The 16,218-nt window shown below is 46.5% G+C and overlaps 1 protein-coding gene and 1 long non-coding RNA gene across 3 annotated transcripts in view; one reads left to right on the top strand and one right to left on the bottom strand.

Moving 5' to 3' along the window:
* LOC139227923 (uncharacterized) overlaps nt 1–5,657 on the bottom strand; it is a 29,404-nt gene extending 23,747 nt beyond the window's left edge. The window contains exon 1 of the long non-coding RNA XR_011587486.1: nt 5,568–5,657. This is a non-coding gene — a long non-coding RNA (uncharacterized lncRNA). The remainder of the gene's footprint in view (nt 1–5,567) is intronic.
* Nucleotides 1–15,738, top strand: part of LOC139227921 (acidic mammalian chitinase-like) — a 66,452-nt gene extending 50,714 nt beyond the window's left edge. For both annotated transcript variants that reach the window (XM_070859070.1, XM_070859069.1), the window contains 2 exons: nt 12,644–12,779; nt 15,085–15,738. In XM_070859070.1, coding sequence (XP_070715171.1) covers nt 12,644–12,779; nt 15,085–15,341 — 393 coding nt within the window. In that variant the 3' untranslated portion in view covers nt 15,342–15,738. The remainder of the gene's footprint in view (nt 1–12,643; nt 12,780–15,084) is intronic.
* Nucleotides 15,739–16,218: the final 480 nt, after the last annotated feature.

Here is a 16,218-nt window from a genome sequence, read left to right as displayed (position 1 = left end):
GTGGCCTCTGCAGAAAAACCTTCTGGAAAGTTAAAAGAAATCGGCACAGGTAAGTGCAGCAGATGCCCGGACAGCAGCAGCAGGAAAGGTAAGAGGGGAAGAGAGAGGTGGCGGGAGGGGGGGGAGGGAGAGGTGGGGGGAGGGGAAGGGAGAGGTGGGGGGGCGGGGAGAGGGGGTGAGGGGAAGCCTTTCGGGTGTAGTTAGGTGCGGGGACTGAGAGGGAGGAGACCATTCGGCCTGGGATAGGAGAATGGGAGTAGACGGGAGGCCACTCGGCCTGGGCTAGGGTCGTGGGAGCGGACCAGCAAGCTCTTCGGCCAGGGCAAAGGAAACATAGAAACTTAGAAAATAGGTGCAGGAGTAGGCCATTCGTCCCTTCGAGCCTGCACCACCATTCAATAAGATCATGGCTGATCATTCACCTCAGTACCCCTTTCCTGCTTTCTCTCCATACCCCTTGATCCCTTTAGCGGTAAGGACCATATCTAACTCATTCTTGAATATATCCAAAGAACTGGCATCAACAACTCTCTGCAGTAGAGAATTCCACAGGTTAACAACTCTCTGAATGAAGAAGTTTCTCCTCATCTCAGTCCTAAATGGCTTACCCCTTATCCTTCGACTGTGTCCCCTGGTTCTGGACTTCCCCAACATCGGGAACATTCTTCCTACATCTAAACTGTCCAGTCCCGTCAGAATTTTATATGTTTCTATGAGATCTCCACTCATCCTTCTAAATTCCAGTGAATACAGGCCCAGTCGATCCAGTCTCTCCTCATATGTCAGTCCTGCCATCCCAGAAATCAGTCTGCTGAACCTTCGCTGTACTCCCTCTATAGTAAGAACATCCTTCCTCAGATTAGGAGACCAAAACTGAACACAATATTCCAGGTGTGGCCTCACCAAGGCCCTGTACAACTGCAGTAAGACCTCCCTGCTCCTGTACTCAAATCCCTAGCTATGAAGGCCAACATACCATTTGCTTTCTTCAAGGGTTATGGGGAGCGAGCAGGTAAGTGGAGCTGAGTCCACGGCCAGATCAGCCATGATCTTGTTGAATGGCGGAGCAGGTTCAAGGGGCTTGATGGCCTACTCCTGTTCCTAATTCTTATGTTCTTATATTCTTATGTTCACCGCCTGCTGTACCTGCATGCCAATTTTCAATGACTGATGTACCATGACACCCAGATCTCGTTGCATCTCCCCTTTTCCTAATCTGCCGCCATTCAGATAATATTCTGCCTTCGTGTTTTTGCCACCAAAGTGGATAACCTCACATTTATCAACATTATACTGCATCTGCCATGTATTTGCCCACTCACCTAACCTGTCCAAGTCACCCTCTTAGCATCTTCTTCACAGCTCACACCACCACCCAGCTTAGTGTCATCTGCAAACTTGGAGATATTACACTCAATTCCTTCATCGAAATCATTGATGTATATTGTAAATAACTGGGGTCTCAGCACTGAGCCCTGCGGCACCCCACTAGTCACTGCCTGCCATTCTGAAAAGGACCCGTTTACCCCAACTCTCTGCTTCCTGTCTGCCAACCAGTTCTCTATCCATGTCAGTACATTACCCCCAATACCATGTGCTTCAAAAAATTCTAGAAGATTTGTCAAGCATGATTTCCCTTTCATAAATCCATGTTGACTTGGACCAATCCTGTCACTGCTTTCCAAATGCGCTGCTATTTCATCTTTAATAATTGATTCCAACATTTTCCCCACTACAGATGTCAGGCTAACCGGTCTATAATTAGCCATTTTCTCTCTCCTTACTTCTTTAAAAAGTGGGGTTACATTAGCTACTCTCCAGTTCATAGGAACTGATCCAGAGCTGATAGACTGTTGGAAAATGATCACCAATGCATCCACTATTTCTAGGGCCACTTCCTTAAGTACTCTAGGATGCAGACTATCAGGCTCCAGGGATTTATTGGCCTTCAATCCCATCAATTTCCCTAACACAATTTCCCGCCTAATAAGGATTTCCTTCAGTTCCTCCTTCTCTCTAGACCCTCGGTCCCTTAGTATTTCCAGAAGATTATTTGTGTCTTCCTTCATGAAGGCGGAACCAAAGTATTTGTTCAACTGGTCTGCCATTTCTTTGTTCCCCATTATAAATTCACCTGAATCTGACTGCAAGGGACCTACATTTGTCTTCACTAATCTTTTTCTCTTCACATATCTACACAAGCTTTTGTAGTCAGTTTTTATGTTCCAGCAAGCTTCCTCTTATACTCTATTTTCCTTCTCCTAATTAAACCCTTTGTCCTCCTCTGCTGAATTCTAAATTTCTCCCAGTCCTCAGGTTAGCTGCTTTTTCTGGCCAATTTATATGCCTCTTCCTTGGATTTAACACTATCCTTAATTTCCCTTGTTAGCCACGGTTGAGCCACCTTCCCCGTTTCATTTTTACTCCAGACAGGGATGTACAATTGTTGAAGTTCATCCATGTGATCTTTAAATGTTTGCCATTGTCTATCCACCGTCAACCCTTCAAATATCATTCGCCAGTCTATTCTAGCCAATTCATGTCTCATACCATCGAAATTACCTTTCCTTAAGTTCAGGACCCTAGTCTCTGAATTAACTGAGTCACTCTTCATCTTAATAAAGAATTCTACCATATTATGGTCGCTCTTCCCCAAGGGGCCTCGCACAACAAGATTGCTAATTAGTCCTTTCTTATTACACATCACCCAGTCAAGGATGGCCAGCCCTCTAGTTGGTTCCTCGACATATTGGTCTAGAAAACCATCGCGAATACACTCCAGGACATCCTCCTCTGCCATATTGCTACCAGTTTGGTTAGCCCAATCTATATGTTGATTAAAGTCGCCCATGATAACTGCTGTACCTTTATTGCACGCATCCCTAATTTCTTGTTTGATGTTGTCCCCAACCTCACTACTGCTGTTTGGTGGTCTGTACACAACTACCACTCGTGTTTTCTACCCTTTGGTATTCCGCAGCTCCACCCATACAGATTCCACATCATCCAAGCTAATGTCCTTCCTTACTATTGCGTTAATTTCCTCTTTAACCAGCAACGCTACCCCACCTCCTTTTCCTTTCTGTCTATCCTTCCTGAATGTTGAATATCCCTGGATGTTGAGTTCCCAGCCTTGGTCACCCCGGAGCCATGTCTCCGTGATGCCAATTATATCATATTCGTTAATTGCTGCCTGCACAGTTAATTCGTCCACCTTACTACAAATACTCCTCGCATTGAGGCACGGAGCCTTCAGGCTTGTCTTTTTGACACACTTTGTCCCTTTAGAATTTTGCTGTAATGTGGCCCTTTTTGATTTTTGCCTTGGGTTTCTCTGCCCTCCACTTTTACTTTTCTTTCTATCTTTTGCTTCTGCCCCCATTCTACTTCCCTCTGTCTCCCTGCATAGGTTCCATCCCCCTGCCATATTAGTTTAACCCCTCCCCAACAGCACTAGCAAACATTCCCCGTAGGACATTGGTTCCGGTCCTGCCCAGGTGCAGATCGTCCAGTTTGTACTGGTCCCACCTCCCCCAGAACCGGTTCCAATGTCCCAGGAATTTGAATCCCTTCCTTCTGCGCCACTCATCAAGCCACATATTCATCTTAGCTATCCTGCCATTTCTGCACTGGTAGCAATCCTGAAATTACTATTTTTAAGGTCCTACTTTTTAATTTAACTCCTAGCTCCCTAAATTCAGTTTGTAAGACCTCATTCTGTTTTTTTTTTACCTATATCGTTGGTACCTATATGCACCACAACAACTGGCTGTTCACCCTCCCCCTCCAAAATGTCCTGCAGCCACTCCAAGACATCCTTGACCCTTGCACCAGGGAGGCAACATACCATCCTGGAGTCTCGATTGCGGCCGCAGAAAAGCCTACCTTTCCCCTTAAAATAGAATCCCCTACCGCTATAGCTCTCCCACTCTTTTTCCTGCCCTCCTGTGCAGCAGAGCCACCTACAATTCCATGAACTTGGCTGCTGCTGCCCTCCCCTGATGAGTCATCCCCCACCAACAGTACCCAAAATGGTGCATCTGTTTTGGAGGGATATGGCCGCAGGAGACCCCTGCACTACCTTCCTTCCACTGCTCTTCCTGCTGGTCACCCATTCCCTATCTGCCTGTGTATCCTTTACCTGCGGTGTGACCAACTCACTAAACCTGCTATTCACGACATCCTCAGCATCGCGGATGCACCAGAGTGAATCCACCCGCAGCTCCACTGCCGCAATGCAGTCTGTCAGAAGCTGCAGCAAGATACACTTCCCGCACATGTAGTCGTCAGGGACACTGGAAGCGTCCGAGTTCCCACATAGCACAGGAGGAGCATGACACGTGTCCGAGCTCTCCTGCCATGACTTAACCCTTAGAGTAACCTAATTTGGCAACAATGATAAAAGTTACCTACTGATAACGAAATAAACAGACAAAAAATATTAAATACTCACCAATCCACCAGCCAATCACTTACCCGCTTGGCTGTGACGTCACCTTTCGAATTTCTTTCGACTTCTTTGTTTACCTTCTGCACCTACACCTGCATCAGCTGGCCTCTCCGACTTTTATAGGCCTCCCACTACCCGAACTCCCACTCCTGTGGCCACCTCTCCGAACTCTCGGGCCTTTATAGGCCTCCGACTCCCCGAACTCCCACTCCTGTGGCCGCCTCTCCGAACTTTATCGGCCTCCGACTCCCCGAACTCCCACTCCTGTGGCTACCTCTCCGAACTCTCGGGCCTTTATAGGCCTCCGACTCCCACTCCTGTAGCCGCCTCTCCGAACTCTCGGGCCTTTATCGGCCTCCGACTCCCCGAACTCCCACTCCTGTTGTGGTACCGGCAAGGCACTTGGGGCTGTGGGGGGTGCGGGGAGCGGACCAGCAAGGCACTCGGGGCTGGGGTGGGGGGGTCTGGAGCTGGACCGGCACCGGTAAGGGGCTTGGGGCGGGCTTGGCAAGCTGACCGGCAAGCCCTTCGGCCAGGGCTAGGGAGCGGGACCAGCTTTAATAATTGGAGGTAAGTTGCAGCAATATATTTTAATGTGTTTTTAAGTTGCTACAATATATTTTACTGTGTTTTTAAATTGATGCAGTGTTTTAATTTGTTGGGAGCTAGCTGTATGTTTCAATTTGCATCCTCAGCTGGTTACCGTGGCAACCCGATCTTTTTGGCTCAAATAAAGGCTCCACTCCCAAAACTAAAGGACACCAAAATGAAGAAATCCAATGGGGAAACTTAGAACTTTTTTGAGGCATATTTGGTCCCCCAAAAAACGGCGTAACTCTTCAAGTACGCCAAAAAAAAGGTTTGGGGAAAATTGAGCCCACAGAAACTGGTTAAGTAATATTGTCCACTTTTTGAAGGAAAAAAAGTGATTGTGAAATCATTGAGGCATTGCAAAAATAGCGAGCAACAACAGTAATAATACTGGCCTAAAAAATCAAGTGCGACATGAAAGCTGCCGGTGCCGCCGCAGGTTAACGGCTGAGGAAAATAATGGCGCCGGTCGGAGAGAACAGTTTGCTCTGGGGACTAATGATTATTGGGCCGGCGCTCGACTGACCATGTAACGCCCTTCTTATGGCATTCGTCCCGGCATCAATGTGGCGTCCAGAAGCGGCGCTGCAGCTTCCAACTGCCTCTGAAAGGCAGGCTGATTTTGCAAAGCATTGTGGGATGTTAAAAGGGCAATGCGCTTTCGCTTTCTTAAAGGGGCAATGCCTTCTGAAGTGATTAAAATTAAAATGATGCAAAAATATGCCGTTTTCAGCTCTTACAGCTCAACTGCCTTTCTGGAAAAAAAATCATTTGGAAAAAAAAATTCACAAAGACAGTCTTCAGCTCTTAAAGCTGAATTCCCTTCAGCACCTAAAAAAAGGAAAAGTGCTTCAGTACCAACACAAATGGCTCAGCAAGCCAGGGAACGTGCACCCAGGGTCTCGCACGCAGCACTCCAGCTTTGCGCAGGGGTTCAACACTGCAAGAGGGTTCCTCTACCCACAGGGGACAGCAGGCCCTCCATAAAGAAGGATGTGGGACCACATCACCGAGGATGTATCGCCCCCACCACCTGGATCCAGTGCTCAAAGAAGCTTCATGACCTCAAGTCCAGTGCTTAAGGTCAGTGAATGCAACTTCAAAAACAGTCTCCTACAAACTGCATCAGTAGTCTCAAATGCTTCTCAATGCACCATCCCACCACCCACCCAATCCCTTACCTACCAACAATATGTACCAATCACGAGGCACACCTCCCATTCCTAGCTTCATCTCACCCCTTTGGTAGAGTCACTGCTATCCATTCTTGGCAGGGGCATGGCTGAGCCTTTGACCAGCAGTAGGGCAGAAAGGATACAAGATGCTGGTATCCTCATACATTATCCTCTTTCTTTCCCGCCCTCCCCTCACCACAACTCCACCCTTATGCCTTCCTCATTTCACACACCCAAGAAATGCAGCCGGCCCAACCAGTGGTTGGCCAAGGAGAGGGAGAAGAAGACAGATAAAAAGAGGAGGAGGAGAAGGAAAGAAGGTGGAAAAGGAGTATGGGGGAGGAGTACGAGGGAGGAGTACTGTTAGGTCTTCAGATGCTCTGATAATGACTCCACAAGACAGTGTGTTGTGCTTGAACTATAGTGACCTTAGTCCATTTAATGTAACTCCAGAGTGAGGATCACACATGGTGGCCTGCCTTTTATACTGGGCCTGGCACACCTGTATAGGTAACCTACAAGTCTCCCACTGCAGTGCCCTCTAGTGGCACACCTTATAATAGTACAAGCAGTAAACATGCAGAACATCACTCTCCCCCAAGTCCTTAGTGTAAATCGCCTTCATGCATTGACTGTGCTCTGGGCGTAGCTCTATCTGGTTGATCCTTGGAGGGTAGTTTCCATCTTGGGTGAGTAGTGGTGTTTCATTGGCAGTAGAGGTGTTGGTGGTTTCTGTTTGTGCGTGCATGACCACCCCATTCTCTTCCCCCCACATACAGATTCTACCGGTGGCTCATTACATTCATATGTATTCAAGTCCAGAAAAAAATTTGCATTTACAGCATTACATTTGTGGTACCGTTGTGAGGCAAGTACATTTAACTGGTGAGGTACATACTTGATATATACTTGGAGTCGATGCTGGGGTCAGTGTGTGAGGATAAGCTAGTGCCAGAACTGCTAGCTGGTGTCCAGGTAGTCTGGTGGCGGCACGGTGTCCAGTGCTGGCAGTGGAAACCCGGGTTGGCTCAAGTTGCCTGCTCTCGGGGCTTTTGCCATTGCTCCTAGCATCGGGCAGGTGCACAGATGCCTGTGACCTCCCTGTTCTTGCGCCCCCAGGTCGCTGCTGCTCCCTGAGGAACAGTCATCTAGCAGTGCACAGGGAACTGCTGACTTGCTTGCCTGGGCGTTATTTGGTTTGGGATCCTGGCTGGTCCCGGTCCCATTTGGGAGAACCGTTGCGGGTGACCCTTTGTTCCCGGGTATGGCCTTGGTGGCGATAGGGTCTGGGGGCTGCGCCTTGGCGCGGTTTGCTCTTTCAGGCTCGTGGTGTTTGGTGCCTTCGGGTGCCCGAGAGGTGGAGCCAATCAGGGGCAGGGTATCGATACTGGTGCCATTGCCCTCCTGAGATCGCTTGCTCTGTAGCTTGTCTATATTAGCTGCTTGTGGCCACACTCCATGGTGCATTACTCTGGTCCTAGGGACGCAGGTTACAGCATGGGTGTTTGCCCACTGCATTAATTAAATGCAGTTGAAATCCTTCATCGCACAACATTTCATTACTCACTGTAAATAAACTGTAATCGCATGACATTTCTTTGCTTATTGCATGTACACCAATCTGATCAATTTCACATTTTACATCTAACTCACAGTTGTTATTACATTGAGTGGTGGGTTGCTGGCCTCCTTTAAGAGGGCCTTGCTATCTTTACCCCAAACCTCTTCTTCGCTGGGTACCAAGTGTTACTCCATCAGCACTGCACCTCGTGGTCTGGCTGCCATCTTTTTCTTCAGCGCATCACCTCGTGGTTTGGGGGCCATCTTTCTTCCATCCACGATGTCGACTGCTGTGATCCTCTTCTCCCCGAGTTCTGCCATCAAGGCTGGGAAGTGGCCTGTGGATCCGATTTTCTCCCTCTGGAGTCCTGCCACTGGAGCCTGGAAGGTGCGTTCGGGTCGTCTCAGCTGGATCCTCTCCACACAGTCATGCTGAGCGGTCTGTGCCTCGGGTGCTGTGCTGGTCTGCTCTCTGGTGCCGGGTCCAACCTCAGGTGAGGGCTTGCTTTGCCTCTGAGGGCGGGGGACGTCGATCATTGGAGGAATGAAATCTTCCCAGCTCCAATGGATCTTCTCCATCCACCTTCTTCCGAGTAGCGTTGGTCCATCACCTGCAACAATCCACAAAGGTAACTTGTGCACCGCGCCATCATGGAGTACCTTTACATCCGCAATACCAATGACTGGGATAAGTTCATTGGTGCAGGTGCGCAGGTTTGCCTGAACCGGGACCAACTTGGGTCGTTCAGCCTGATTGTCCCATAGCCTCTCAAAGGCTTCTTGATTCATTACTGACTGGCTCGCCCCCATGTCCACTTCCATGAAGACTGGAACGCCATTTATCTCAACTTCCATTCTCAAGGGGGAACATTCGGTGGTGCAGGTAAACATGCCATACACCTCATCGTGAGGCTGAGCTGCCTCTCTTGACTATGACTTCATAATCCGCGCTAGATTCATGGCCATCTGCAGACTCTTCATCAACACAGTGAGTTATATTTCTTTTACACATTCACTGGAGGTGACCCTTTGTGCTGCAGCCTTTACACACATAGTCTTTAAAACGGCACGGTGAGCCCAGTGATTTCCTTCACAATGCCAGCATGGTGCTACTCGATTAGCCCCCCTCGGCGGATTCTGAGTTAAGGGACTCGGGGGGCCTGTTCTCTCTCCCCTGAGGAAGATTCACGTTCTACAGTTCTGCCTCTAAAAGGCACCATTCTGTGTACAGTACTTGCCGGGTTTGAGTCCTGAGGATGAGTCATCCGCCTGGAGCCGCAGGTCGAGGTCATGAATGCCTGGGTCACGATGATGGCCTTCTGCAGTGTGACTGTGGTATCCGCAGATAATAGTTTGTGAAGAAGGCCCTCGTGGCCGATTCTGATGACAAAGATATCCCGCAGCGCTTCAGTGAGGTGGTCACCGAAATCACACGGTGCCACCAGCCTCCTGAGGTCTGCAGCATATTTTGTGATTTCCTGGCCTTCGGGCCTTCGGTGGGTGTAAAACCAATGTCTGGCTGTGATAATGCTCACTTTGAGCTTGAGTTCTTGGATCAGTGTTACAAACTCCTCGTACATCTTGGTCGTTGTCTTCGCTGGTGCCAGCAAGTCCCTGATGAGGCCATAGATGGTGGGCCCACAACTGGTTAGCAGGATAGCTCTGCGCTTATCAGTCAGTGTGGCTGGATTGTCGCCTGCCAGGTCGTTTGCTGTGAAGAAATGGTCAAGCCTCTCCACAAAGGCGTCCCAATCATCACCATCGGTGAACTGCTGCAACATACCAAAGTTAGCCATTTTCGCGTGAAGGTCCGTAATCTCGTCGCCAATTGTTATCTCTTCAGATGCTCTGATAATGACTCCACAAGACAATGTGTTGTACTTGAACTGTAGTGACCTTAGTCCATTTAATGCAACAACAGAGTGACGATCACACATGGTGGCCTGCCTTTTATAGTGGGCCTGGCACACCTGCACAGGTAACCTACAAGCCTTCCACTACAGTGCCCTCTGGTGGAACACCTTGTAATAGGACAAGCAGTAAACATGTAGGATACATGACAAGTACGAGGGAGGAATATGAGGGAGGAGTACGAAGGAGGAGGAGTACAAGAGAGGAGGAGAAGAGGGAGAAGGAGAAGAGGGAGGAGAAGAAGGAGGAGGAGAAGGAGCAGGAGAAGGAGGAGACCCACTGAAAGTCAGCAGCTTTCCACTACCCATGCTGTAGCTACTAGGGTAGTGCTGCATGACATCAATTAGATCGGCAAAGGCACACACAAGACTGTAACTAAGGGAATACATAAGGGTGATGAGCTGATGCCATATTGGATGGATAGATGTATAAAGTTGGATTGGAAACTTTGCTTTTGTGGTGGTTTTTATTTCAGCATGGTGGCCAACAGGATGCTGTGATGGTCAGTAACAAAGGGAATGGAAGGTGTGGGGCAAATGTTGAAAGGGGAATTGGAGTTGTGGTCACTGGTACCGCAGGTGGATTATTCCATCCCGGATATATTACAAGTATGGGACATCTAGGAGTTGGTAACTCTTGCAGTTATAAACATTCATTTCACCTTCTATGATAGATCCATTCCATACTCCATGTGATGTGATAGACCCATTTCATAAATCATGTTTTGTGATCAATCCATTCCTAATTTTCAATTGGATACAAATACAGGTTTTGCAGACCATCATTGTGATAGGCTATGAGCAACAGGATATCATACTGGATGATTGACAGAAACACTGTGGATGTACGAGCTGGAGGACATGTGTAAAGACTATGTAATTGAGATTAAGCACAATATAATGGATTTGTTTTATACAGAAAAATGCCCCATGCCATTATTCACTGGAGTAACAATAAACAGAGTCAAGTGATTAAAAACCTTATGTCAAGGTATTATATGAATTTTGATAGAAAAACAACATAGTACAATACAATCAGGCTGGAATAATCTTGGAAAAACATGCTGATGTAAAAGAATATCTGGAAACGATGGCAGCAATATTTGTCTCCACATTGCTATCCTGACCACAACACACCCACTGACCTGACTCGCCTGACCTCAATCCAGTACCAACAATTCAATGGGCCTGTGTTAGACAGAAAGGCATAGTAACTTTTTTAATTTTCCTTGCCCTACTGCCTGACCTCTCAGAGCCTCCAATATGAGAGAAAATAGATGCAAGGGCTAGTGATAGTTTCTTCAGGCTTCCCACTAAACATTCCCAGGAGAAACCGAGGTCGGAGGCATTCCCTCCCACCTCATTTCCATGGCATTACGATTCCTGTACCTGTTGTTCCTTTTCTCCAGGGGAAGCCCCAGAAATCTCAAAGCAATGATAAAGTGCCAAGGATCTCCTTCCTTTTACCTCTCCTATATGTTTGTGAACTGAGTATTCCTCAGAGATATAGAGAGGATTATCAGAGCCAATGTATCCAGCAGAAGATTTTTTATAGAATCATAGAACCATAGATTGGTTACAGCACAGAAGGAGGCCATTCCGCCTGTCGAGCCTGTGCCAGCTCTCTGCAAGAGCACTTCAGCTGGTCCCACTCCCCCGCCCTTTCTCCATAGCCCTGCAATACGTTTTTCCTTCAGGTACTTATCCAACTTCCTTTTGAAAGCCACAAATGAATCTGCCCCCACCACGGTTCCTGCTCCCAAAGTGCGGTTCCCAGAATTGGACACAATACTCCAGTTGAGATCGAACCAGTGTTTTATAAAGGTTCATCAAAACTTCCTTGCTTTTGTACTCTATGCCTCGATTAATGAAGCCCAAGGTCCCGTATGCTTTCTTAATCACTTTCTCAACCTGCCCTGCCACGTTCAACGATTTGTGCACATATACCGCCAGATCTGTCGGTTCCTGCATGCCCTTTAGAATTGCACACTTTAGTTTATATTGCCTCTCCTTGTTCTTCCTATCAAACTATATCACTTCGCACTTTTCTGCATTAAATTTTATCTGCCATGTTTCTTTTCATTCCACCAGCCTGTTTATGTCTTCTTGAAGTCTATCACTATCATCCTCACTGTTCACTATACTTCCAAATTTTGTGTTAACAACAAATTTTGAAATTGTGTCTTGTACGCCCAAGTCTAAGTCATTAATATATAACAAGAAAAGCAATGGTCCCAGTATCGACCCCTGGGGAACATCACTGTGTACCTTCCTCCATTCCGAAAAACAACCGCTCACCACTACTCTGTGTTTCCTCTCACTTAGCCAATTTCGTAACCATGCTGCCACTGTCCCTTTTATTCCATGAGCTTCAACTTTGCTGGCAAGCCTATTATGTGGCACTTTATCAAACACCACATCAACCGCATTGCCCTCATCAACCCTCTCTGTTACCTCATCAAAAAACTCAATCAAGTTAGTTTAACACGATTTGACTTAATAAATCGGTGCTGGCTTTCCTTAATTAGTCCACACCTGTCCAAGTGACTGTTAATTTTGTCCCAGATTATTGTTTCTAAAATCTTCCCCAGTACTGAGGTTAAACTGACTGGCCTGTAGTTTCTGGGTTTGTCCTTGCATCCTTTTTTGAACAAGGGTATAACATTTACAATTCTCCAGTCCTCTGGCACAAGCCCCATTTCCAAGGAGGATTGGAAAATTATGGGCAGTACCTCAGCAATTTATTCTTTTACTTCCCTCAGCATCCTAGGATGCATCCCATTTGGTACTAGTAATTTATCTATTCCAACTCGAGCCAGCCTTTCTAGCACCTCCTCCTTATCAATTTTAACCCATCCAGTATTTTAGCGGGAAAAGCATTAGGTTTTCAATAAAATGTCAATTTTATTTAACAAAACACAATTTTTAATTGTTTTTTAATATCTTTTTAACTGTAGGCTCAGTGGCTGAAGAATAACAACTTTGGAGGTGTCATGGTGTGGGCTTTGGATCTGGATGATTTCAGTGGAACTAAATGCAATGAAGGAGTTTACCCTTTGATCAACACATTGAAGCCTCTCCTTAATTTTAATGGTTTGGATGAATTATTATATGTCACCCAACTAAAACTGAACTGCATCATATTGCTATTATCTATGTTAACAAAGCTTATGTCTGCATGCACTTCCTGTGTACAAAACCTCACTTCCTGTTCTCATGCTTGTGACTACATTTTCCATTCTAAATTCCTCTGTGTGCATTTCTAAAAGAAACTGCCTCTGTAAACTTCTCAGACTGTAATTACACACTCCCATCAGTGGTGGCGCTGTTAGCCCTCCCGGAAATCCCGGCCCGGAAATCGGCGCGGTCACGGCCTGCAAGACGATCAGCAGGCGGGACCATTAGAGGGAGCAGCATGCGGTGGCATGCCACTTCAGGGAGCAGCACATGCTGCTGCAGGAGGATGATGGCTGATTGCAGTGCGGGCAGGTACAGCAAGAGTGGCGAGGTTGGGGCGAACGAGCGGCAAGAATTCATAGAGGGATGTGATCGGGGCCCAGGAGAGGCGTGAGTTCGGGGCCCAGGAGAGGCAAGAGCCCAGGGGCAGCACGGGCCAGCCCACATTGTGATATGTGTGCGCACTAGGTCCGTGCAGCAGAGTTGGTCTCCAGTCGTCTTGGTTAATACTTGCCACTGGACCAAGACCTAGCTCTGTCAAACCTATGTGGTGGCTGGTGTGCAACGGGCACCACACGTTAAAAAAATCCATGCACAGACATCTTCCACCCTTCAAGATGCAGTTCTGGATCTGGAATATTAGGTGCTGCATTGAAACATTTGTGAACTCATCTCTTTTTGGCGTGGAAGCAAGTCATCCTCGTTTCGAGGGATTGCCTATGATGATGATGTTACCCCTCAGATCTGCATCTCTCAGTTCCTCACCTACACTGCAGAGAAACTCCTATGCACCAACAAACTACTTCTCTGCTTCCCAATTTGCCATAATATTTTTTAGTTTACTATAAATAAAATAAAAGTATTTTATAAAAATTAAATGAAGTGGCCCCTGGTGAAATTATTCCCCATTGGCTAACCCAGCTCCTGCTGAAAGGCTACACTTGGTTTTCACTGTCCGTGTGCAATGCCATGGGAGATTGAGTAGTATTATTAAAAACACTTAAATGCTACACAAATAAAGGCAATTTCAAGCTCTATCAATATGTCGAGATTGTAAATTACAAATAATGGTGTAAGTTAGCTTGGGAGAAGGTGTTGTGTCAAATACAAAAGCAAAGTTCTCAATCTGATTTGTAAATCCCTCCATGGCCTCAACCCATTCTTCCTCTGCAATCTCCTTCAGGCCAACAGCTCACATTCATGCTCTACTACCATCAGAGCAGGCCGGAGAGCAGAAGGAGCAGTATGGCAGCCTGGCCCAGCAGTCTGCGCAGCCCCCAGCCTGCGAGCACCATCGGAGCAGGCCGGGCAGCAGAAGGAGCAGCGTAGCTGTATACCACTCCAGGGAGCAGCACGTGCTGGAGCAGGAGAGCAACGGCAATGAAGAGTGATATCATCAAGGTCCAGGTCGGTGATTGGAGCATGGGCAGGTACAGCAGGAGCAGCGAGGTCGGGGCGAAGGAGCGGCGAGAGACTGTGGAGGGACCTGATCGGGGCCCAGGGGAGGCGTGAGTTAGGGGCCCAGGGGCAGCATGGGCTGGCCCACACTGCGATATGTATGCGCACTAGGTCTGTGCAGCAGAGCTGGTCTCCAGTTGTCTTGGTTAATCCTTACCAGTGGACCAAGACCTAGCTCTGACAAGCCCGTGTGGTGGCTGATGTGCAACGGCCACCACACGTGAAAAAAATCCACGCACAGGCATCTCCCACCCTTCAAGATTTAGTTCGGGACCTGGAATTTTAGGTCCTTCATTGAAACATTCGAGGGACTGCCTATGATAATGACTCTTCCAGCTCTAGTCTGTTTTATCCCTTCCTCCATTCCACTTCAATGGCAGACCCTTCAACTGTCTTGGCCCTACACTCTGGAGCTCTGTTTCTAAAGCCTTCTTCATCCTGCCACCCTACAGAATCTCAAATCCTTCCTCTTTGGCCATGGCCTCGGTCATCTCCACAATTTTTCTCCTGCTGTTGCTGAATATCCTTTTCTGCCCTTGTGCAGCATGTTTTGTGTTCAAGATGCTATGTAAGTGCAAGTTGTTGTAAAGGAGAATTTCCTGATATCAGACCTAAATTTGCATTCTCATACTTTGTGCCCACTTGTCCTGTTGTCATGATGTAATTATGTGTGGAGGGAAGTGAGTGTGACAAGAGAATGAAAATCTTAATCAACATAATCGAATCCAAATCAGTGAAATACTATTCACATTTTGTTTTACAGGTTGTGAGCTATCATCAGGTACAGCATCAACACCTATAACCACTATTCCCACTACCACCACTCCAACCACCATTACTACAACTACTATTTCTGGAAGCAATTTGGATGCAGTGTGCCAAAGCAAGCCTAATGGGTTATATGCTGATCCAAATGATCATAGTAAATATTACCAGTGTAGTTGGGGACAATCCTTCCATCAGATTTGTACAGCAAATTTGATCTTTGATGAAAATTGTAGTTGTTGCAATTGGCCTTAAATTAATGAAACGGTAATAAATCATCATCATCATTGGATTGCAACACATTGCCTCAAAACATAAATGAAAATTTAAAGCATGTAAAATGAAAATTAATTTGATAATGTGCTAGTCTGTCATTGTATTTATCAGAATTTAATGTGGTTGTGTAAGACTGTGCTGTAAGTAACCACAGCTGTATTTTCACTTTATTATCCTGATAAACAAATAATTATTAATCTATGAGGAAAGATGTTTTATGACTAAAAAAATAAGGAGCAGAGAATCTCAGAGATGTGATCAGTTTGACTATTTGTTAATGGAAACAGCTGCAATGGCGTCAACAAAGTACCTGAGCATGATATTTGTGTGATTTTCTAATCAGTCTCTGGACACAATAAACAATGATCCTAATTGATCAGTTAAAGCTGTCTTATTTTCCCTGTATTCCTTTGCTCTCCCTGTAACATTTCACTTTCTTTTAGCACAAAAACAATATAAGCAGAGAAGTGATCTTGGAATGAAGATTTTCTATTTTGCTTTGGATTTTTAATTCCCTTTGTCTCATATTTACTTGCACCCATATACAAACTTTTCGGTTTAGGGGTGGATAAATATGCAAGCGCAATACTCTGTAGCTTGTGCCTATGTCCTGCACAGAGAAGAGAAAGCCGCATCAACATAATGTAGCCGCATTTTACCACAGGCAGATGGGAATCTGATTGAATCCAGCATTTCCCATCTGAATTGAGGACGTAACTAGCAGGTTAGATAAAGGATAACCAGTGGATGTAGTATATTTGGATTTCCAAAAAGCATGCGATAAGGTGCCACATAAAAGGTTATTACACAAGATAAGGGCTCATGGGATTGGAGGTAATGTATTAGCACGGATAGG

This window comes from Pristiophorus japonicus, chromosome 17 (assembly GCF_044704955.1).
Source record: "Pristiophorus japonicus isolate sPriJap1 chromosome 17, sPriJap1.hap1, whole genome shotgun sequence".
NCBI classification, from domain to species: Eukaryota; Metazoa; Chordata; class Chondrichthyes; family Pristiophoridae; genus Pristiophorus; species Pristiophorus japonicus.
The sequence above is the reverse complement of the archived record's forward strand: the minus strand, read 5'-3'. Positions and strand labels throughout refer to the sequence as shown.